Raw genomic sequence first — 24,620 nt, 5'->3', positions numbered from 1 at the left:
GATCCTCCCCTCCTCCTTGTTCCCTCTTTGGCGAGAAATCAATTCGAAACACAAGCCGAACCCCTCGAGTAATGTTTCGAGTATCGCCATTCCGACCACTTGACTCAAGGGAAACAGTTACGAATGAATAAACGGACTTTGCCGCCCTGAACTTTTTCCCTCTTTAGAGCGGATCACCGTTCGAAAAAGTTTCGCTGGTTCACCCGTTTAACCACCTTTTTTCTCTATTCCCTTCTCTAGGGATCTGAGATATTACCAAACTCCGTTCTCGTCGATTCCTTTCGAAGATGCTCTCTGGTTCGCTCGTGTCTCTCGTTCGTATTTCGAACTCGCTTCTGGAGTGTTTAAATTCGTCGTAGATGCCCATCGAACTTCGAACGATCGACTCCTCATCCTTCTCTTCTCTTAAATTTCTTCCCAATGATGCTGCTAAATGCCGGAGTTCTCCGACTCGATTCACTACCGTGCCCGCCCTTATAGCCTACCCATCCAAACTCCTTTTAACCTAATCAATCGAACGCTAGAAAAGGAAACACGTGTGAAACGTAACACGCTGCAGTTATTCAAATCTCGCTACTTATAGGCTACTTATATACGCGCTAATATGTAGACATTCTAATCACTAAATAATACCTTCTTTCTCGTATACCAATGCAATCGTTTAATTGTCGAAAAACCGTGATTTTCTCGATTTCCTCGATTTCCTCGATTTCCTCGTATCAGAGAAATTTCTTTAGCAAAGAACGAAGTCGAAGCAAGAAATGAAACAGCGAAACGATGGTACTTCCGTTGGGGAGATGGCTTAACGAGGCAGCCCATTTGAATATCGAGTTGTTCGTGGAATCCTTAGATGCTCGATTTTCGATCGTTGGTTAACGCTCGATTCTATCTCACGGCACTGATTTCGCTTGCTGCTATCGCGCTCATAATTAGTTAATTAATTTACCGACAAAAGTTAATCGACTCGAATCGAGTCAATGAAGCGATTACTGGCCATTGCGATCAACCATGTGCGCGTTCTTTTTTTTATTTCCGCAGCCCTCTTCCGTGTGCCTTTTGATCTAGCCCTCATTAATGAACAGGCAATTACGTAAACTGAACGTGAACGAAAAAATAATCGAGCGATTAATTGAACGTTAATTAAACACGGGGACGAAAGTAATTGTCGCTGTTCTGTTAATCTATGCTCTGATGATGAAGCTTTTTTGGATAACAGTTCTTTGAGAATTACTCCCCTTTGTGATGAGCTATGCTGATTCACGCGACCTGTTTTCATGCTGTTTGCGTTTCAAGCCTTTGCGATTGTGCAACAATTGTCGAAATTTCACAGACGCGGAGAATTTTCTCCATAAAAAACGGAAATTCCATATAAGGGATTTAGTGGTAATATTATGTAAAAATAATGGCACTATTCGCGTTTCGTTCGTACGATAAAGTGCAGCAAATGGGAAAAAGCTCTCGTAATATGTGCCAACCTTCAAATTTCAGAAGGCGATCACTGATCGTATAAAATGCTGCTGCCGCGCTGCGCCGCGTCGTGAAAAGAAGATCGATGATTGGCTCTTTATTCGAGAAATACGACTTATCGAAAGCGCGTCAGCGGACTTGAGCGTTCTAAAGTTGACACGTAAGTTTGAAGGCTGAACTTTGAAACTTAGAAGCGTAAAAAGAAAATTAAGCGAAACATTTGATAAGGTCCTGTACATACGCTTCTACTGCAAGGTCGAGAGTTAAATATCAACTTGAAGAATGAATGTTCTGTATTGTACATTTTAAGATCATGGTACCTTTATTCGCCACATAGATGCTTCGATTCTTCGATATAATCGCCAATCGAGCACCAATATATCCTCTTGGCGACACGATTCGACACAAAGCGGTACAGACAATCAGAATTACTCCTTTCCTCCAGACAAGTGGAGTTGTTGAGTGCAGTCTCCGGAGAAAGGAAGGTGCACTCACAGAGTCGCTTCACAATTCGAAGCTCGACATACTTCGTTACAAGGAAAAAGTAAAAAGTAAAAAGCACTATCTATCCTCTGTGCTGTCGACTATCGTTTTTGATAACATTACCTGCTCTAAATAAATTAGCCCTAAATGTCGGTACGGTATTATAACACATGCGCCTTCTCGCCTCTATTTTTTCGACAGGTCCAACATTATCGGTTCGACATTTGATTGAACGATAGGAAATACATACGTCGAACGACATGAATTGCGTAACAAAAGTGTCGATAGTTCTACCTGTAATACGGGTAAAGAGTTAGGTACTTGACGATGAGCAACCAAAAGAGTTTGAAGAATTTATTCGCGTATTACCTAATTGAATGTTCGTGGACGGCAATCTAGTGGTCTCGCGGCTGGAAAAGAGGAAAGCTCACACTCGACGAGATGTCGGAGATGTAGCCGGCGCGGCGTGGCGCGGCGTGGCGCGGCGTGGCGCGACACAGCGCAGCGGTTTCAACGAGTACACGGCTCGGTAAATACGAGTCCATAATTAACGCGGTATGATAAATGTGTTAATGAGGCGACGGCACGTAGGAGACGGAATGACGTCCGGGAAATATATACCGAGGCTTCGTTAGACTTGACCGACTTGCCCGTGAATTGTATCCCGATAGCGCCGTTTCGTGTCACGAATTTCAAAACCCGAACAAAATGCTCCATTCAGAAAACTTCACGTAAAGGAAGTAGAAGTGGAAGTAGAAGTGGCCATGTACAGCGGAGACTTTCGATATTATTTGAAATGATACCCGTTCGGACAGGTTTGTTCGCATGAACAAGCGATGCCGTTTCGTCTTCGGCTAGTTTCACGTATTCCGCCTCCCTTACGACCGAACTAGATAACTTCCTAAATAGAGGAGACACTTCGATAATGAAATTATGATTATCTACGTTCATATTGGACCGTATACTTCGCGGAGAGCTTTTCTTCTCTTCCATATTTGGAAAAATGTTTCCAAATCAGGCAGGATTTCGGTACTGACCAATGTGCAATCAATTGCCACCCTTTCCTCTCTCGGTTATTAAAGGAATCTATGTATTCATTATCTTTCCGTGGGTTGCATCTTTATAACTTTTATGCTGTATAGAACGTTATAACGAATTTTTCTCGACGATTCATCCAATTGTGTGAAGATTAATACGAAAATGCGCGCGACGTCAGCTGTGCTTGGCGCTTCCGTTCTCGGCAAGAGACAACCCGGTTATTACACGCACTGTACGAACGAAAAGAACAATGATTCTTGAGTGCTGACAGATCGGATTTATAGCGTTACACCGGTAGATAATACCGTTCAGTCTGACCATTCCGGAAGAGGGCGGAAAGAAATTTCAGTTTTCGCTTTCTTTTAGATTCTTGTCACCATATTTTATGATACAGAATATCGAACAAGTATTTTCTTGCCTCTTATAGGGATAAACGCAGGTGTAACTCAAATAAAAGATGCACTTATGTAGCTATTAAATGAAACTGCGTTTCAATGTTGATTCATCGCTAATTGCTAAGTAAGAAATCGATACAGAAACATTCCACGTGGCTTCATGCAATACACCTACAATAAACGTCTTTAAATATGTGGGAAGAAAAAGTTTAGTTTGGTAAAGACAATAGTTGAAATGAAAAAGATATGACTTACGAAAGGGTTAACATTTGAACGAGTTATAGGTAAGTAAATGCTTATGTGAAAGAAATGAAATCTAATAAGTACTTAAAGAAATATGAAAAGTTAGGCTGCGCCGCGCCGCGCCGCGCCGCGCCGCGATGCAAGATGAGACGCGGCAGAATAGAGTTCAGTTCACCTCAAAGCGATCCAAACTTGAAATACTAAGCCAGAAGTTTGCAAGGCAGCCTATTTTCTCACTGGCTTTTGCGCGATGGTGCAACACAGATAATCCTGACATACGCCAAGTTTCGAGGAGGGGCAAAAAGTCTCTTGATGCGCATGGCCAGGGTGTCATGCGAAGAAAAACGTTCATCCATTTTTATCTCGACCATTTTTACAGGCGGTTTAGCGGAACGAACAAATTGTCCTCTCTTTAGTTTTATCCGGTTCACGTCACTTGCGGCGAGTGGAAAAATTTAGCTTTTTGGCAAACAGGTTGAACGATGCGTGCTGTTAAGTGAGGGCAGCAGAATCCATTACTCATTGTATGTAGAGTAGACAACTCGAACATTTCAAACATGCTTTTCATCCACCTCTAAAGGAAATTTCTTGAGACACACTATGCAACTTGTAATCGGAGTTGGAACTTCGTTATGGTGTTGCAACAAAGTAATCGCATAATACAGGCTTGTCGCAAATGTCTCTAGTGTTACGGCTACATTTAACCGCGATAAAATTTATTACGATGTCGTAACAACTTTGTTAAATCAACTTCCTTACGAAGACATTATGAAATTGTGTTCTCTCATCTCAGAATGTATTAAAATTTCAGAGCTACGATTTAAGCAAATTCAGTAAACCTACAAGATTTGTTTTTTCTACAAAAGCTAAACCTGGAATGAACTTAAGGATATGCAAGTGCATTTCGTTCCATAGTAGAACTACCTCTTTCCTTTTTCCTTCTCCTTTCACTCTCTTTCCTCGTTTCCACGCCAACCTCTTCTTCCTCTCTTTTCTAGTTTTCTGTTTTTTCGGCCCTTCTTCTCGTTGCCCATCCCCAATAACTTTCTCTTCACCTCTTCCGATCAACCCCTTTCCCACCGTCGTCGTTCTCCAGTCCTCTAATCCATCCTTTCCTTTCCTTCCTCTCTCTCTCTCTCTCTCTCTCTCTCTCTCTCTCTCTCTCTCTCTCTCTCTCTCTCTCTCTCTCTCTCTCTTTCTTTCATTCTTGCCCTCGTGAGGGAAGAAGAGTCAGGAAGTAGGAGAATTGAAGCTCTTTGAGCAACGAGTCAGGTGTCAGATGTCAGGGGTTATGACAAAACCCCTTCGGAGAGTATGGAAAGGAACAGCATGGAAGTTTTCGATACAGTCTATATAGTCTAGACAATAATTTGCTTGTTATTCGATAATAATTGATGATCAATGAGGGTCGGTAAACGCTACTCAGAATTTGTCGAAGGTGGACTCGAAAGAAAAAAAGAAAGAAAGGAAGGAAGAAAGAGGAGCGATGCAAATGTTAGGCATAACTATAACTCGATGTGAATCCGTCATATCGGCTAATGGTATGCCCATTTGTGCGCCGACTTTCTTTGTTCAAACATAATCATAAAAGCGTTCAATGTTCTCGAACACCGAAAACCGGGTCAATGAAATCAATCTCGGAAGGACTATGCATCGGATAAACCCTCAGGATACGAGTTAATGTAAATTAATGACTACGTTATTAGTTTGTGCTTTGATCCATTCCGATCCGTGGCTCTTCCGGATTTCATTGAAATTCTCTCCTGATCAATTTATCAAGGCTGCTATCATTCGATGTAATCAAAGGTATGAATACAAGTGTAGCTACAAATGTAAATTCACGAAAATAGTAGGTATTAGATTGTTGAAAGTAGTTTAAACGATCATGCAATTACTGAAAATATACTTAATTTTCGAATATTATACAAGTTTTAGCACACATGCTTTGTCTAATACTTGAGATCTAGGCACAGTAGGTGGCAATAAGTTGTACGTTTCTTCAATATCTGGATGGAGATTTTACTAGATGCATACTGAGGAGAGGTGCAGTATAAACATGATTAATGAGTTCCAGGTGCGAAGCACGTTTAATAGCATTTGAACGTGTGACGTTTGAGCTGCATTGCAATCAACTTGAATGGAATGAAGGGGGACAGTGGCTGCATTGAAACGTCTCGCCTTTAGCCTCTCTGTTCGCGTCTATGCTCACAATTCCGCTTGGTCAATCATCAAAGATAATGACGGCTCGATGTCAGTGTCTTGTCCGATCCTGATGAAGCAGGTCTGCTAAGCTGAAGGGACATTTGGTCGAATGCTACTTGACGCGGTTTAAAGCAGGATGCCATGAATTAACATCGGAACCATCGTCATTCTGTATGACGATCGATTTAATGACTAAATTAGCTCAGTGACACAGCACTTAGATGAGGAAATTGAGTTTGATTTACGGAAAGGAAGATGAGACTGTACGAGAACTGTGCGAATCGTTTCTTGCGTTGATTTCTAGAGAGAAGGAAAGACGTATCGCATCGCACCGGTTTCCATCGACAGGTGGAGCGGCAGCGGGCAGGGGAAAAGGGAGGCTCGCCATGCCGTTCAAAATCAATATGCAATTCGCGAAACGTAGTTCGCGACCTCGAATACAATTGCGTCCACCTCACCGCTGCTCCCTTCCTTCCCTCCCATTCAACCATCGGCTAGACTCCCCTCTTGAGTTGCGCTCAGATCGTATCCATCCCGCGGCGATCCTCCTTTTTTCACGAATATTGAATTTCGAGCCGGAATGGCCAATGCAATCCGATTTATCCCTGGTTCCCATGGTCTCTGGGTTTCTGCTGGACCATCGCACAGCGCCGCCCAGCGCCGCCCAGCGCCGCACCCCATCGCACCCCATCGCACCACGCTCCATCCTACCGACCGAGCCGTCAGCCTGCCTCGATTCCGTACGTATTGTGAAAATCGGAAATTATACGGTAACGCGCGTGTACTGTCCACCTCGTCTCTCGACGCCCTTTCGTTTCTTCGCGGTTTACCGCCCACGCTGCTGAATTGCGATCGCTTCGTAGATTGCGTCGCATTCGAGCTTGGCCAAAAGCATTATCGATTTTCCTCGAATTTCAATTGGCTTTTCGGACGAATCAACGTTCTGCCTCGAGTCTCGGAGAAGTTGCTAGAACTAGGAACTGGAAAAAGGTAATAAAGAATTGTCGCTCTATCTATTTCGACTTTCTGACTTTTTTACATAGATATAGAAAGTTATTTAGATATAACGAAATATTCCTGCTCTTCGTTTCCTCAAATTTATTACGATCGGGAACAGTTTCTCCACCCTTCTATATTTACATATATCTATGTATAAACGAATCAGAGAAATCGTGTACGTGTAGTCTATTCTTTTATACGATTGGTTTCGAGAGGCGCACAGACACCAATGGGCACTGTGGAGAAGTGGAAATTCGATGATTAAGTAACGCACGGTAAAAGGCGTGTGGCATAGCTCGACGTTACGGCAATTCACGAAACTTTCCCGAGAAATTTGTAGACGTCAGAGAATGAAATAACCGCGTAAAGTTTCGAGCCATACGTTATATTTCGAATCGATTCCAACTCCGCTGTGAATTTCCAGAAGAGGAAACAAGAGAAAAGAGAGTACAACGTTTGTTTTACGACCCAATTTAATTATTTCATTCTCATTCGTGTTATCATCCTGTAGTATAATAATGATAACTCAGCAAGGACCATTGTTTTCCTCGGTTAACTAACCGTGACCGTAACTCGCTATACTAAATATATCTACTGTTATAATGCATAAGCTTTCGTGTAATTAGAAGAAAAACATCATAGAGGTACGTGTTATAGACTGCAGTGTTAATGACAAATTAGATTGATCCAAGAAGTGTAGAATTTGGAAGAGTCTTTTTTTCTACTGAAACGGATCAATAAGGATTTTAATTATTTACATTTACGAGATTTTTTTCCAACGAAACAATTATTTCCAAGTAAGTACTATCCTCGAAATGGCAATGTATATGCAAAGGTTAACAGCTTTTATAATTAGCATGCATATTATCCGAAGCAAACTCTGGTAAATACTTACTGATTTGTAATTTTCCAATTTCATCGGACCTGGCTGAGATAAGATAACAATAGCAAAGTCGAATAATTGAAAAAATACTAACATATGGTGAAAGATCCGGAGAAAAGTTAAGTACATAATTGTACAGTCGTGTGAATTTTTCATCCGTCGTTGTCATTACGTAACGAGCAATTTTTCCACCGACAAGAGGAAGAACACAGCAGCCGTGATGTTGGTGCATTCAGTGAGAGCCAGTGCGACGATGACGACGCGAATAATTTATGGCGTCGTTCTACATCCGGTCGAGGCTCTTTAAAGAGCATAGAAAAGTTCGTCCAGCCGTACACGTAACATCGATAACGTGGTGTCCTCTGTTGCACACGATAATGCACGCTATCATTCGTTCGCCGCATTTACAGAGAATATTCATAGATCACTGCCATAGCCAAGTGCTTTTATGGAACCAATATCGCAGGATGTAATTATGTAGACCGATACATTTTAGACTTTTTTATGGGTCCTGTTTCACCTTGGTTTTACTCTCTGTAGCTACTCTGCTAATCGTGCATATGACACGCTACGACATAACTACTGCATCCTCTTTAAAACGATCTCAACCGAATCGAATATATTCGCTGTTCTCTGAGAATGCTGAAATTTGAAACGTTCTTTTTCCTCACACAATACGTTGTAAAAAAAGAACAAATTCGCACAGAGAACTCAGCATATTGTGAATCGAAGAGAAAATTTCATCTGCTAGGTAAGTAAGTAGAAAGGAGTTGGTATTTACTCCCCTCCTCTTGATTCGTTCGCGATTCGTCCACGGCTCTGTAATTTATTGCGTACCTCCACCCCAAGGGGAAACGCGAAAGGGGATAAGTAGAGATAGAAAAAGATAGAAAGAGGGAGAGGAGAGGAGAGAGAGAGAGAGAGAAGTGGTAGGAGAGTCGGAGAAGTCATTTATTATTCCTAAGGATTAATTTTCCCGTAAGAGTAATTACAGAACAGCAGTTATTGAAGCGCAATGGCTGTTGGTATATAAATACGCTAATTTTCTGAAACGTGTGCAAGGACAAATATGAAAGTAAGTTAATTTTCGGTTTGTTCTCGAGTGGCGTTGATTGAGAATACAAAAGGATTTGTCGGGGCAAGATGTACATACGTAGTATTTGAAAATGGAGTCAATAATTGCTAAGTTAACTCTCTGTAAAAAGTTGATCAAAACATTTGTTTTTCATTAGCAGAGATTTATATCGTCCGTTCAGCCAATCGGGATGTATTCTTCAAAGAATCCCAGTCTAAGTCCATTTCTGTTCGCTGGCTCGAGCTTATTCTATCAGAAGAGGATTATTCGGTATTGTCTGCGAAGAAGAATTCGAGGTGAATCATCATTAACATTACTTCCAGCTGTCTTTCTTCGCGACCATCTCCATGTTGAATATATCGCTATATTCCTTCTCCCTTTATTATTACAGCGCAACGTCGTCCGATTACTTTGGAGGACTTCCCCTCGAAGTAGTACAAGTTTAGGATTGTTCTGACAGTAGAAACGTAGTATTAGACACTGCTCAGTCGCACGTCAGTTTACTAATTAGAGAGTGCTATTCGGTGTTTACACCTTAATGCTGTCTGAATCGCACTAACATTTTATTTTCCTTGTCTGAATTCTGAAGAAAATGTAGCATTAGCGTCCCGATCAAGAACTGGACAGAGGAAGAAATCGAGAGAGAAAAGTTGAATGCAACCAGAAGAAAGAATGATGAATGAATGGAGAAAAGAGAAAGGATAACGAGCCGAAAAGCGATAATAGCCGAAGTGAGAATAAAAACGGGAGGAGCAATAAGAGTTTGCCAGCTCTTTCGTGATGTATGAAACGATATTTAGTTAAGCGTTTCTAAAAGTGTTCGCAATTAAGGTTCTTCGTTATCGTCGCGGAGGTATTAATTACGGAGGTAAAACGAACGGCCATTCTTCCGCTGGCGAGGCGGAAAGTTTTTCGAAAGACGAGTGAAAAGTATGTAGTCGAGTCGTTTGGACAGTTTTCTCAGCCCGGTCGCGGCTGGCTGAAACTTCCACGCCTATGGAGACCAGATACATAAAGGTGACGAAGCAGGATGAGAAGAGGAAAAGGGAAGCTGTGTGAACGCGAGGAGAAAAACATCTTTGTTGGTCTCAGAGACTGGTAGACAGCTTTTAATATATTTGACAAAGTTCGAGTTCTCGAGAGTGCGGATGCGACCAGTAGAGGCTCGTAAATTCTTTTCGTTGAAAGTATGCGCGACCGTTTTCGTTCTCCTCTCTACCTCTAGTTGATCTTCGCGGTGCAGATAAGTCTTCGTTTCTCGAAACTTTCTCTCGCTCGACGCCTGGCTATTCGATCGCATCGGATATGCTTTTACGATCTTCTTTGAAATTTCTTATTATTCGTTCTTTCTTATAACTTCCCATTGTAGAGATTTTCCAAAGAAGAAAAGCTATTGATGGAGAGGTAGTGGGGCTGCCTAATCATTTTTGTTCTTTTTCAACGTTTCGCAAGGTGGAATAACGAGGCATTCGAGTTACTCGGATTACCATCGATGGCACGACAATGTCAAATCCCGACGGACGCCATTATTTCAATATTTGCTCTTGGAGGAGGAAGAAGAACCGCTTGCTGGAGGACCTCGTTCTCCCGGTAATGGGAGCCCTATAACTGTTAGACCTCATCCGTTCAAGCGAGAGTTGTCACTTAGAGCGGGGAGAAATAGGTCCCTCTGAAGTAGGTTCTAGCGTTATCGTAAGAAGACCTCTGGTTTTGACATTTCCAGACGTATTATATACTCTGATCCACTCTGGTTAATACCAATTCTTTAGCGCTATTTGTCATTTGAAAAAATTCCTCACTTTCTTCTACATTATTAACCGAGATCTACTATATTTCCTTCATTGTCGCATTAAACACGCTTTTATACGATATGCTTTCTTTTCCTTTCTCTCTCTCTCTCTCTCTCTCTCTCTCTCTCTCTCTCTCTCTCTGCACTATTACTTACTCGTGCATTATTCGTTAAATTACTAATCGAAATATGCAGTTGGAGGCAGAACGAATAGGCGCGTGAAAATCGTGGTGCGCATGGTGTGCGTGGCACAGCCGATTGCAGCAGCGTAAGCGTGCCCTGGCAGAGCGTGTCTACGTTCGCGTCATCAATTTCATTGCGTTTCGCCGTCTGGTTGGTAGGATCGGCACCAACAGCCTGCTTGCGGATGCAATTCGCTCCGGGGTGCAATCAATGCGATGCCGTTGGAAATTCTGTGGCTACACGGGATCGAGGTCTGCTACATACACCTACGTATACATATATGTATGTATAGTGGACGAAGCCGCTCGACGCGATGGATCACCGCCACCAGTCTGTCGACACAGAGGCAACTTGGATTTGCCCGCCTACGAAAGACAGACAAACCCGATCCTTTACCACCTTATTTCTCGATCCTTCTTCTCCTCTCTTTTTCTCTTCTACCACTTCTCCTCCTCCCGCATCAGCCTTCTTTCTCGCCAACAAACCCCTTTTGTTTCGACATCGCAACGTCGCCAATATTCCCTCTTTTTATCCGTCTCTCGCTCTCGGTGCATCGAACCCCAGTGTTTGTTTCGAACGACGACGCGACGATTCTATTTACGAGCTGACGTTCCTTTTTACTTCTTCTCTTTCTGTATTTCTGCAACCTCCATCCCTTTTTTTCTCTTCTTCGTGTTCTTTCGTTTTGTTCTTTGTTATTCCGCTTAATGCACTCCTATAGGAAATTACAAGTGAAAATGTTTTGCCGGCAGGTGTCTATCTTTTCAATGTTCTCCTTTTCTTTCCTTCATGCGTCTCATCCCTGTTTTCCTGTTCACCGCACGAGCTCGTTAACTCGCTTCGATATTTATCGACGGACCTCGCCTTGCGATAATGGAAAGCCCATTGTCTACTTAGGAGCGCATTACGACCGGCAACCGATTGCTTCTCGTTAACACCCTTTCTTTTGACCGATCGAGTTCCCGGCTTAGATATAACTTCTTCTTTCATAGACTACGTATTGCAAGATTTTCAATACACCTATTATAGTATTCTGCGATGAACAGATCTGAAATCTGACATGAAAATGAGAATTTTCTTTCAGATATCGAGGATGAAAGTTGAAGCAGGAATGAGGATCGCGAACGGTTTTCCATTCTGCTAAAGTGAACTCATCTGAAGAGCCTCGAAATTATGACAAGTTGACGGAACGAAACGAGATCGAAACGGCCTGCATCAACAGTTGTTATTTACGTGCGTGTACCGTAAACTTACTAAGCAATATCGAGGCATGGCATTGAACGGTACGGTGTATCAGCTATAGTTCCTGCTTTACCTTATTGTTTGTCGAAGAATATTTAGAATATGCTAAGAAAACGGATGGAGGTAATAAGAAATAAAAATAAAAATATATCTTAAATCGTTTTCACTGTTACATTCTTTCTAGCTTTTTTCTTCTTTCTCTTGTAAACATACTCATTTTCTTCCTCTTCTATTCCATCATTCTAGCACCTTCCAACTCTCCCAAGAAACTTGCTGCGAGAGATTATTAATGTCCCTAGGGTCTACTTGCCTGTTGGTTGTGGCTTTGGATGGTTGTTGGTATGAGTGCCTGCCGTCCGAGAAAAAGGCGCACAGACAAGATGGATGAGACGAGATAAGGACCGTTAGGTCCAAGGACTTTGTAACCAAACAGAAAGAAGAGGAACGGAAAGTGGAAGAAGTTCAACTATCATAGAAAGTATGATCCCTTTCCTGAGCCCCGAGTATTCTTGCTGAAACGTTTGTGCTTCCAGCAGACAGTCTGATGATTTAATTAAAAATAAGGCGGGATAACTCGTTAAATTAAGAACGAAGAAAGCAGGTCTTATAAGCGGAGATCTCGAATGACCAACTGGTGATGATCTTCCATGATGGAGTGTTACGAACGTAGTACGTGACGTGTTGGTGAAATGTGAAATGTGTGGTGAGATGTAGTTGAATGAACGTTTATCGTTTGTATAACACTGCGATGAATTCCAAGTAGTTTCCCTAATCCCGTACAATTCACCGTTCACTCCGGCTCGAATCCAAACCATTTCTGCGGAATTAAACAGCTGAGAACATCTCGTACTTTACGGATCTATAAAAGAGTGTAACAAATAGACAGCTTCCGTCTGTAATTGGTTCTATGGGAATGGGAGAAATAAAAATATAAATATTCAAATACCGAGAATCGCGACAAAGTCCTCGAAAGCTGTCCTATTGCGAAAAGATTCGCTTTTCAAACTCAGAAACCGTAACTACACTTGGAAAATGAAATATCTATTTTGCAGAAGAACATTTCGAAATGTATCAATTTCACAATTGAGGGGGCGAAATAGGAGTGACCGAATATCAAGAAGCGCATCTTTAACGTCGCGCTTGCATCCACAGGGAGAGAGGTTCGCTTAAGTGCCGCTTAACCCAATTACCAAGAAACTTTTTTCATGAAATGAAATAAAATTTCATTTTTCCTTCTGACAAATCACGATTCATTAACGAGCACGGGTTCCTTGGCGCGGACACTGCAAATACGTTGATGGATAGATATTTCCTGTCCCCATCCTAAGCGGCAGTAATACGCTATACGTACCGCCGACACCGATCCAATTAACATATCTCATCTCAGTTGATTTTCAGTAATTCGACGCACAGTTTGGACTTGTCGCAATCGGGCGTAGAACCGTCATAACGTAGCCGCAAACCCAATTTCAACAGCGTGCCAGTGTGAGCACGCGCACAGCGTCCGCGGAAGATCAATCGTAAAATTTGCAAGTAAAATGAATGTAAGAGCATGCATGGGAAGCCGTATTTTAAGCCCGTGCGCGTGCAAGTTTCATTTTCAACGTTTCAACGCGGTACCGCTCTACATTATTGAGTACGTTTTTACTTTCGGAAGACAATCGAAATGCAGTGCAAATTGTGCTGTTATTGATATCAACAATGTCTTCTAATAACCAGTTCTTCATTTCTTCCCACGACTAGAGTTTTTACTACAATGGAAGAATATAAAAGACATAACTGAATAAAATAAGGATTTATCCCCGAGAAAATCAACTTCAAATATAAATATGTATGTACGTACGTACTAAGGAAAGTTAGTTAGAAGTAACGCCATATCGGACTGCTACAAACATATGTATGTACATTAAATAAATAGACAGATATTTATCTGTAGAACTTTCCAGAAACGAAAACAGAAACAGATTTGTTCTGATATGTATATTGTATCTGATACTGCATTTAGGCAACTCGCATAGAATGCGACGCGACGACAACAATATTGAGAAACATGAAGGAGTTGTTAGCGTCGGGCGCGACGAAACTCCAGATTTTGTGGAGTAACGTGGCAAACAATCGGGAATATACGGTATACCAATTTCATTTGATCCGAGACGAAAATAGCGGAGATGGAGGATGGCAGGGTAACAGAAGCCACGTCACAGGGTGTCGGTAATATTATACCGCGTTGCGTGTCACGTTATCGAAACGCGTATATGTTATCGTAATAATGTCAGCTAGGTTAAAACGCTTTGTCGAATGTTATATGGTTGTATACTACGTGTAGACGTACTCTGTAGACCGCAATATTGATATCGCATCATTTCGTAGTACAGACCGGAGACGCTTTCAAAGGCTGGCTGGGATTTGTAATTCATGAAACAGGAGCACGCGCGCGTAACCGGGACCACTGGATCTGTTGAAATTCAATTCTCGTTAACTTACTGTTCCCCAATCGGAACGTAATATGATCGTAACGCGATGCAACGCGATGCAACGCGACGCAACGCGGCGACACGTCGCCCCGATGAACGTGTTGTCTGCTATGCAATCTTTTGCATGTGCATGAACATGTATATTTCTCTTCAAGATTAGGCGGAATAAATCATTTGAGAATCATTGAATGAAGTAGCGATTACATTTTTCAAACTGAATGCTCTCTGTCCAAGTTAGACAATTAGACAGGCATGTGTTAGAGCATCCTGGTACGTTGTCGTGGGTAATTCGTCGTTTCTACTTCTTTTATCAGCTTGAACGCGAAACGGTTCTATTCGACGTTTTTCATCTTATATCTGCTTTCGGGCCTTTGCGCGCTACGTATCAAACAAATTCTGCACCCGTGGCGAAATTTCCATCGAAACTAACACGGTGACTACGTACTCAATAATCACGGGAAGGAATGTAATTTAACAAGTGGAACGCGTCATTATTTACTTCTTGACATTTATAACAAAAAATGCAACTTGAATCTTCTAATTAGCGTGACTCTCCAAAGCATTCCAAATCAAAGAGCGTTACACAATAACAGACGTATGTATACTATTTTAACGTCGTGTTACATCTTTTAATTAACGCAGTCGTACAAAATGTCAAACATAGCAGTCGCATGCCATCAGAAGAATGCAATTTAAACACAATGAAAGTCCCACACCATTTCTTTTCTCAAGGAAACATAATTTACCAAAACGTATTGTTCTTGCCAGCTTTAAAAACAATCCACTGAATTTGACGGTAGTTATTGAATATGTTACATTTGAATAAACAATTGCGTTTGAACAATTGAAGAATCACATAACACCTTCACATAGCTTGAACATCTTTTTAACATTAAAGCGAAAATAATGAAGAACTGGAAGCGATTTTTTAATTGGTCTCGAGTTTCGTTCCGCATGAAAATATTATTGTGACAAATTTCATTCGTGTCTTGACAGTTACACATCCCATTTTCTATTCAATATTACTCCCGATTGTGTGAGGGTGTGTCATCCACATTTCGAAAGGAAATTGAAATATCAATTCACTGAGCATTTGGCGCAACAAATTAATTGCACAAAGCATTTCTGTTTCAATGCGGTTACCACTCAATGTCGTTAACCGATATCCAAGCGAGTAAATAAATCATCGGCTAATGGAAATTAAAACTATACCTGATGAATATCATTACAGCTATCAATTTGTGTGTTGAAGCGCTCAATTGTATTCAACAGAAAGTTTTTCGTTAAAAAATTTAGAAGGAACTTACAAATGACACGACACAATTTATTCCGATGAAAATGTATTTAAAGGATTTATATTACAAGTTAAAAATACTGACTGTTTCGAGTAGAAATGCTATACCTGTAATATTTAAAACTGACCTTCATTGTAACAACAACAATGATAAAATTTCCATTATTCAGGCAACGAGCCTGAATGGAACATTGTATGGAAATCCATTCTAGTTAATAAACAGGGTAATTGCGATTGAAGATAATAAAATATTCAAATTTTTACTTACATTACAGATATTTAACAAAGTTGCAACTATTTTAATTCTATACATTTTAAACGCAATTATAAGTCTACCTTCTCGTTATACGTTTCAAGTAAGCCCGAACTAAATAGTGTGGTAGTATTAACCAGTCTATTTTTCTCATATGATACGAAAGTACAATAAAAAAATATAAAAGTTGAAGAACAATAATTTCTGAACACATCAGTATTTAATAAATACAGTATCTTTCTTTTAAACACTAGTTTTACATCATATGTTGTAGAAATTTTCTCTTACCATCAATAGCAGAAGAGTAAAAGCGAATTACCTCCGTATTCATAATATCACTCTGTCCGTCTCGAGTTGCGAAGTGACTATGAGAAAAGAATGTGTCTCGAATTGTTAACATAACGAGTAACAGTCTAGCCGACGCGGCGACGTCGTCATACTGCGTCATACTGCGTTGCCACAGAAGCTAGCCTGCCATCGTCTAGACGAATAGTATGAATCAGGCCTAAGAGGGATCGCTCGAGAGATTAGATTCAATACTGCTGCGCCGTTTCATACCAGATACCATGGCAATGCCAACTAGAATTTCACCAATGACAACAACAAAGGAAGTAGTAGGCATAACCACGACCATTCTCAGACACAATGCATGCTGGAAAATTACACAAGCTTATAATATAGCTATTGCGTAGTCATTCCCATTACGTCCATTGTTCATTTTAGAAAAGTATTGACAAGTGTATCGATACAGCTGTTTAAAGATTCTTCTTGTCCCCCCCCCCCCCCCCCCCCCCGCCCCCTTCCTCCTCCTCTTCTTCTTCTTCTTCTTCTTCTTCTTCTTCTTCTTCTTCTTCTTCTTCTTCATCTTCTTCATCTTCTTATTTCTCTTCTTCTTTCATGTACTTTTCTCGTAACTTAAGAAACAAAAAGGTACACCGCATGTTTGAACAACACGGAATGATTGAAAATCATCATAATATTATTATCATGATTCATCATCAATACTAATATAACATTGTTTCTTAACACAATTCGATAACATAACACAAGTGCATTGCTAGTAACATAACTTACAGATGGTTTTACATATTTCTTTCGGGCTTGAAATTGACTGGATTGACAATACGTTTGTGTTAAAGCGCAAGGTGTTTTTTGGCCACTAGAACACTACATTGAAAATCCTTAGAAGTCTTGAGAAAGCACTATTCGTGTACTACTGAGTTACTTTCAAGTGTAATTAAGAATTCGACAATAGTTACAGTAAATGACGATTAAGTCACAATCTTAAAATGCTACAACCAAACAACTCAACGACGGGGATTGCTTTTTTCTACACTACTAAATTACAGTTTCTGAGAAAATTTTCTTTGGACTTCTAAACGTACCGGTGTCACAAAGTAAGAACGAATATCGAAGAAATAATTCGAGTCACTTTAACGTTTTAAATATTCGATGGATACAACTAGCTAATTTTTGATCATCATATATTTAGCAGAAGACGTGTAACGCTGTGTCAGATTCCTACGGTCTCGAAACACCTATCCACTTAATCCGTTTTAGTTGCGAAGAAAAACCGTCCCTGGCTTAGAATCACTGCGTGACATAGTGGAGGGCGCTACGATCTTCGTCTTTCATTTCGTAAGTAATCGTTCAGTTTATTATTTTCGCGAAAGATTTAATCTTTAATTTGCCTACCTGGTTTGTTGCAGTCGCTGCACTCGCCGAAGGTAAACTTTCGTGTTGCTTGAGTGAAGAAACCGAATAATTTCCAGTTATTGTTTGAATTTTGGAACGATTCAAATGATTAGTTTTCAAATTCTTTCTAGTATCGGTGTAGTCCGACTGGTTTTCCCAAATAGTTTCTGTAGATGGATGATACCCGTGCACTTTCTCCATGTGTAGTTTGAAATCCAATTCATTAGAGCAGGCAGTGTTACAAACTAAACAATTGATGGTATTCTTCGTGTCAAATTCTACTGGGCTTACTATGGTTTCCTGAATCCTATCCCAGTGCGTTTCCTTAAAATGCATTTGAAACCTCTTCAATGTTGGATATATTAAATTACATATTGGACAGGTATAATGAAACCCGTTCGCATTTCCTACATTCTTTTTTTTAAGATTACTTAACGTTTCGTTTAATGGACTCGTCACTATCGGCTGTTCTTCGTTAACATTCGATTTGTGAAGAACTTTGATGTTGGTTTCAAGATTTTCAAGACATTCCAAATCGTCGTTGGTGAAAACCTTCCCCTGTATACTTCGATCTGACAATTTATTTTGCCCATGAACATGAGCTACGTGCGAGTACAGAGAAACAGCAGTTATGAATTTTTCATCGCAATATGAACATCTGTATTTGAAGCAAAATTGAATATCCGTAGAGTGTTTACTTGAATGCGAGTTAAGTATCGTCAGTGTGGGGAATCTGCGGTCACACTGTCTACACACATGGTCGCCGGAGTTGATGAACCATGCCTTATGTTTCATCAATGTGTCACTGTTGTTAAATGTTAAACCACATTCAGTACATTTTGCTTGCTTTATTTGTGTCTCAATAACTGTTATAGGAGAGCTTTTCTTTTTAGGATCGGAAGGAACACTAGCTGAGCCAGTAGCATTGCGCATTTTATCCTCACTAGTATCGGTATGTACAATTTGATTGTTTTTGTTGGGTTGCTTTGATTTTCTTCCATCATCATCGTCACAACTGACTTGGTGGTTTTTAGATTCATTGGTTGGATTCTTTAGATTACGTTTAACAATACTCGGAAACGTTTCATATCCGTGTAAGTGTAAAACGTGCGTTCGAACGTTTGTGACGCTAGTAAATCCTTCGTGACATATAGGACAATGATGCTCGGATAGAATATAGTTCAATCTCGAATGCTTAACTTTGTGGGCTTCCAACCGATACAATTCTGCAAACTTTCTATGGCAAATTTCGCACGCAAATGCGCCTATATCGGAATACTCCAATAAATGTTCCTTCAGTTTAACTTCGTTCTCGAATCTCATGCCACAGGTTATACACGTCACGTTACCAACTCCATTGTCAGATTCGCTGACACCGTTCTTATGAGAATTCAGATTCGCATCTAATTGGTTGGATGTATTATCTTTGTTTCCGAGGTCGGTATTGTTTGCATGAAAGTGTTTCTCATGACACGTCATTGCTGTATTTGTCGTTAAAACTTCTCCGCAGAAACGACATTTGTAACAGCTGCTAATATCGTAACCGCTGTGATTCAGACTCTGATGTTTAATGAGGATGGCGACGGTGCGGCACTTTCTATCGCACTTATCGCATTGGACGTCTCCATCGACGGAATATTCCATTTCATGCATCGATAAATCTCTTTCGTTTGTAAAATTCAAGCTACAGATGTCGCAAGTGTACGTCATAATGGGTACTTTCATGCTCGCATCTACTGAAATACCATTATTGGTCATCAACGCATAATTATGATCCTGATTAGGATGGTCTTGTACAGATTTCGCACTATTCTCCACAGAAGGGATATCGTGCAAGTGAACGTGTAACTTGTGCGCATGAAAATGGGATTCCTGATTAAAACCTTCGTTGCAGGTGTCGCATGTGTAAGTATATGCGTTCCGCGTGCCCTCTGGGTAGTGTACCAGTTTATTGTGATGATGAAGCATGTACATTCCTTGGAACGACTTGCCGCAAAAAGTGCAAGTAAATACTTGACCTTTATAATAATACATGTTGTGTTCTATAAAGCGCTCGTAAGATTCGAACATTAGATTGCATACAGTGCATACCGTGTTCATGTTCCAAATGTGGGAAGAGACCAAACTCGACTCGGAGCTGACGGTCATCTGATTGGCATGGAAGTGTCGTTCGTGAATTTGAACGTTCGTTTTCTTTACGAAACCCTGATTACAAAATTTACAGAAATATTTGTAGTTTTCCGAACACGAGGGTGTGTGAGTCGCAAGCATGTGAAGCTGTAACAGTCTCTTCGTACTGAACGCGGTACTACAAATGCTGCAAGGATTATCAGCAGGTCTGCAGAAGGTACGTTCGTGTATACACAAGTTTTGGAATGTTTGGAACTGTTTGGCACAGATAGAGCAAGGGAATTTAATAATTCTATCCGAGGTAGTCGCGTCAACTTGGTAGCCTTTCACACATGCTATTCCAGTGATTAGTCTTTTGTGATTCGCAGTTTTTCGTAATTGCGAGGAATTTGTTTCGCAAGCAAGGGTACCGCCAGCACGTTCATTACTGTTGACCATTATATTTGGAACAGATTTCATTTTGTCCTCTACAGCAGGTATTTTTTTATTCTTGCTAGAATATTCCTTTGATGGACACTGTACGGACAATTCAGATCTGTGACGAATTTTTCTTCTATTCATCTCCGTCGTATTTGCCGTTTGGTTTTCCTCGAAAAGAACACTATCGTCAACTTTGACATTCATGCGACGGCATACCCGTTGGTGCTGATTCAAACACGAGTTCAACCAAAATCGTTTCCCACAAGCTTTGCAACGATGATGCTTCTTAAACATATTGCATTTCACTTCGCTATCTATTGGTGTTTTATCTTTCTTGGATCGTATTATTTTGATGCAGTGCAAAACCATATGTCGCTTCAGCATTGTTGGTGCACTAAGTTTTTCATGACATACGCAGCACGTTTTTCTCTTGAAAACTGCGTGTTGACGTAAGTAGTGATCCAATAATTTATGCATAGACGTATAGCGTGCGTTGCAAATACTTGACATGTATGCCACGTGAAACAATTCTACATGCTCACGCATATTTTCTTTCGAGGAAAAAGATTTCTCGCAGACTTTACACCGAACTACCTTTCCCTCGGTAGCTTTGTTATTATCCTTGCACATCTGTGATTCTTCCTTATCAATTGCAACCTCTGCAAGACTGTTCATTCGTACTAGTGGCACTTCTAGGTTCTTCAAAACTAAATTACCTTCTCTACTGTTGTTTTCAACATTTTCACCAAAACCTTGCGATTCATTACCTTTCGAGTTTCCATTGTTCGAGCTCCAATCACATTTCTCTAAGCGGATTATACACTCTCTACAGTTAAATTTAGTTCTCATCTGTTCTTCCCATAACTGCATATCTTGATATCTGATAGTTTTTCTTCCACTTCTTCCGGGTGATTTGGAAGGTGCGCCATCTTGTTCAAACGACGAGCGTCTAGAATTTCTTCTTAATCGCCTTAGATTATAAGATGCATTGTACGATGTAGTTTGGGTATAAGATTCTTCAGGCTCGGTTTTTATTTTTGTATTTAACAATGTCATCATCATATCAGGGTTCACGTGTATTTGAACAAACGGTCTTTTGTTATATACTGCAACAGTTTTGGTGATAGATTGATTTCCAGGAGACGCAGCTAAAATAAACTTCTCATTATCTTTCACTGTCCTTCTTAGACCATTACAAGGTATTGAGTTCACCGATTTTCCATGTCCTCTAGTATCTCCAATATTAGCAGTAAGCATAATCTCGTCGGGATTAGCGCATACTTTCTTCTGCTCCTTGGCGAAATACTTACTAAACAGTGGAAGAAATTCGTTAAGAGTAGTTTGCCTCATTTTTTTCATTGATGCGTTACTCGGACTCTCTTTTGATTCCTCTGGTACATGTATGTTAGTTTCACAATCATCAGTGTTTTGGATCGTTGCAGTCTGTTCTGCTTTATCAATATCGATCGTAGTAGGAACTATCAAGCTTCCGTGAAGATGAAACAAGTGAGCTTGCACAAGTTTCTTCGATGTGAATTTTCGATCGCAAAAATGACAAACATATTTCAATCTGCGATTTATAGGCTGACCTGGTGATGATGCACAAGATTGTCTATGTCTATGTAACGTATAATTTGAGGTGTATATTCCGTTGCATATATCGCAACGATATTTTACAGATTTATTCAACAGATCGCTTGATATTTTATGAGATTTCATTGTGCTTTCAGATACGAACGAAACGTAACAAACATCACATTTTACACGCTTTTGCGATTTTTTCCTACGCTTATACTCCAAAGTATTGGACTTTTTATGCAAATGTGATCTTTTTCTTGTTAAAACTTTAGATGTTCCAACCTTTTTACATTTCTTTCTGCGAATATCTGATTTATTATTTTCTGAAGTCGCGTGACCCTTGGGAGACACGCATTCATTCTTTTCTTTATACAAATTACATGAAATTTGGTCTTCGGCTGTTACTAATTTACACTGAGATTGTGTTATTACAGAACTTGTGTCATTAAACGACGAAGAATCGCCAAGTTTATCAATGTCTGGATCGAGCGGCTCTTGTTTGATCTTTATTCCATTTTTGGCATGCTGAAAAAATATACAAACCTTATTTAGCAACCTAAAAGAAAAGAACTTAAAAGGCTTTAGCATATTGAGGAACATGATTATATTTCCTTTTCAACATAGTGGACCTAATGAAATAGCTGAACAGAAACGAAATTTTTCGGAATAAGTTCACTCGTTCGAGCAAGGACACTCTTAGAATATAGTAAGTTTTTAATGCTTTGTAACCACCTAGGTATTAAGTTTTCAGCTCTTAATGTTCGATCGATAGTTTCAATTTATTGGAACAATGTGGCAAAGATCAGAATAAAAGGTTCCAGGAGAATCTAGTCGCATGAATGCGGATGGACCACTTGACTCAATGATACCTGCTAAGTTGCTTCCAGATATACACAGTATGATAGCATCTACGTATGAAACCTCTGGTGCATGTTGCTCACGATTACAAATCGCATTGTGTTCCTATGAGCCACGTACGCACGACGGGATATTCACTGATCTCTATGTGCATGACAGTAGTTATTTGTTAGTAATGCTTGAATCGTGTCGATTTCGTTTCCCAAATGGAATGCGTTGTTTATTACATTCTATGTTCCCGATTAGAAACAGCGGAGTGGCCAATGCACATTACGCGACGATCAAATAGGTTAGGTGGTTCAAGCATTCTTCCGAGAGACAACAAATCCGCGTGAATCTCAATGATATAATTCCATCGGATTATACCCTTTTCTTTTCTACCTAGGACATCATTTAAAGCAACCAATGACACCTATATTTTACGACTTTGTTCATTCTTGTACATAAAATAGTGCCATGTCATAACCATAAATCAATTCAATAAAATGAACAAAATGTGTCAGGTGAATTTGTGACAAAAAAAGACCATGAATTACAATTACAATAGATTAATTAATATCAATTATAATAGATAGTGAAATGAATAAATAAGGCCAACCCTAGGTTTGATCCAATCAATCATTACTCAGTTTTATATTACTCAAATCAGTAAGTCATTTGTACAAGTATGAAACGCAAAAAATACAAGCTATGTGTTTTTCGAAATACGAAACAATGTAGAAGCTGAAAACGTAATAACACGGCTACTAACGTATAAAACGTGTAACAAGTTGTAAATCAAATGCAATGCATATGACTTCTTCGAAATTGTTAATCGCGAAAACTATAAGCTTGCTCACGCGACAATGCTGCTGATAATAATATACGTGTGTAGATAATATATCAAGAAATTGTACAAATCGTTATAAATAATATAATCATGCAACATGCAAAATATGTAATAATATAAGCGTATTATACACGTATGTATATAGTTAATGAAATATCATAACATTTATTAGTTATTATAAACTTTGTTGTTGTAATAAGCTATAAACTATTATCAAGAAAACATGAAAAAATAAATATAAAATATAATGAACATATGTGTATATGTTCCAGGAGTTTAAACGATCATTCTATACGTAGAAACTTTAAGACAGTTAAGGATAGAAGTTAATATGATCGACGAAGGAAAAAAAAAAGTACTACATTTAGGTATTTCTTATAAATATCATAAAAACATGATACGATCTATATAAATGTTTTAGTTAGTTTTTACAAGAACAATGAAAACCACAGAATCTAATTTGTTATCGAACAACGAAAATGTGATTGTTAAACTGATTGAAATAAATAAAATGACAAGCGTAAAAACAAAGTTGGATATTTATGTTTCTGCAATGTAAAGTTTAAAGTAGTACTTACATTCAACTTATTGTAGAATGTTGCATCTGTTAAGAGAGTATCGACAGCACGTTCATATACTAAGACACGAGCCATTATTTCCTGTAAAAATTAATAAATGTTTTCCTTTGTAAATATAGTTTAGATGAGTTAAGAAGAAGTTTCTTTAACAAATAAGACTAATTGTTAACTAATTCTATGGAAAATTTAAGACTTAAACCATCTTTCTTATTAGATGAAATAAAAAATGTACAAGTATCAGCTACTTTAATAATCTGTACTTGCATAAATGTCACAATATTATCTGTGTTAATCGACATAAAACGGATAATAAGGAAGAATATTATAGGTTAATATGCAGCAAGTAATATTATAATTATTCCATAGAGTTATGCAATTAGTTTAATTATACTGAACTACGAAACAAGCCAATTGTATACGTTTGAAAAGTACATACCATGCGGTAAAAATCGTCATGCAATTTTATAGAGTACACATCTGAGCACTGAGAAAATTAAAATGGCGAACAGTCG

General features: G+C 39.5%; 1 protein-coding gene across 3 annotated transcripts; it reads right to left on the bottom strand.

The window, feature by feature from the left end:
* Positions 1–373: 373 nt before the first annotated feature.
* LOC143188155 (uncharacterized) lies at positions 374–24,620 on the bottom strand. Of its 3 annotated transcripts, none has more exons than XM_076392237.1 (4): positions 24,545–24,620; positions 24,109–24,189; positions 17,716–22,368; positions 374–520 (listed from the first exon to the last, which is right to left on the bottom strand). In XM_076392237.1, exons 1-4 carry the CDS (start codon positions 24,545–24,547, stop codon positions 506–508), a joined length of 4,752 nt encoding a protein of 1,583 aa, XP_076248352.1. In that variant the 5' UTR covers positions 24,548–24,620; the 3' UTR covers positions 374–505. The 3 variants fall into 3 exon arrangements, with proteins under 3 accessions (XP_076248352.1, XP_076248350.1, XP_076248351.1); XM_076392235.1 differs by lacking the exon at positions 374–520 and adding an exon at positions 16,852–17,648; XM_076392236.1 differs by lacking the exon at positions 374–520 and adding an exon at positions 16,852–16,934.

This window comes from Calliopsis andreniformis, chromosome 2, assembly GCF_051401765.1.
Source record: "Calliopsis andreniformis isolate RMS-2024a chromosome 2, iyCalAndr_principal, whole genome shotgun sequence".
Lineage (NCBI taxonomy): Eukaryota > Metazoa > Arthropoda > Insecta > Hymenoptera > Andrenidae > Calliopsis > Calliopsis andreniformis.
This window is presented reverse-complemented; position numbering and strand designations above follow the sequence as displayed.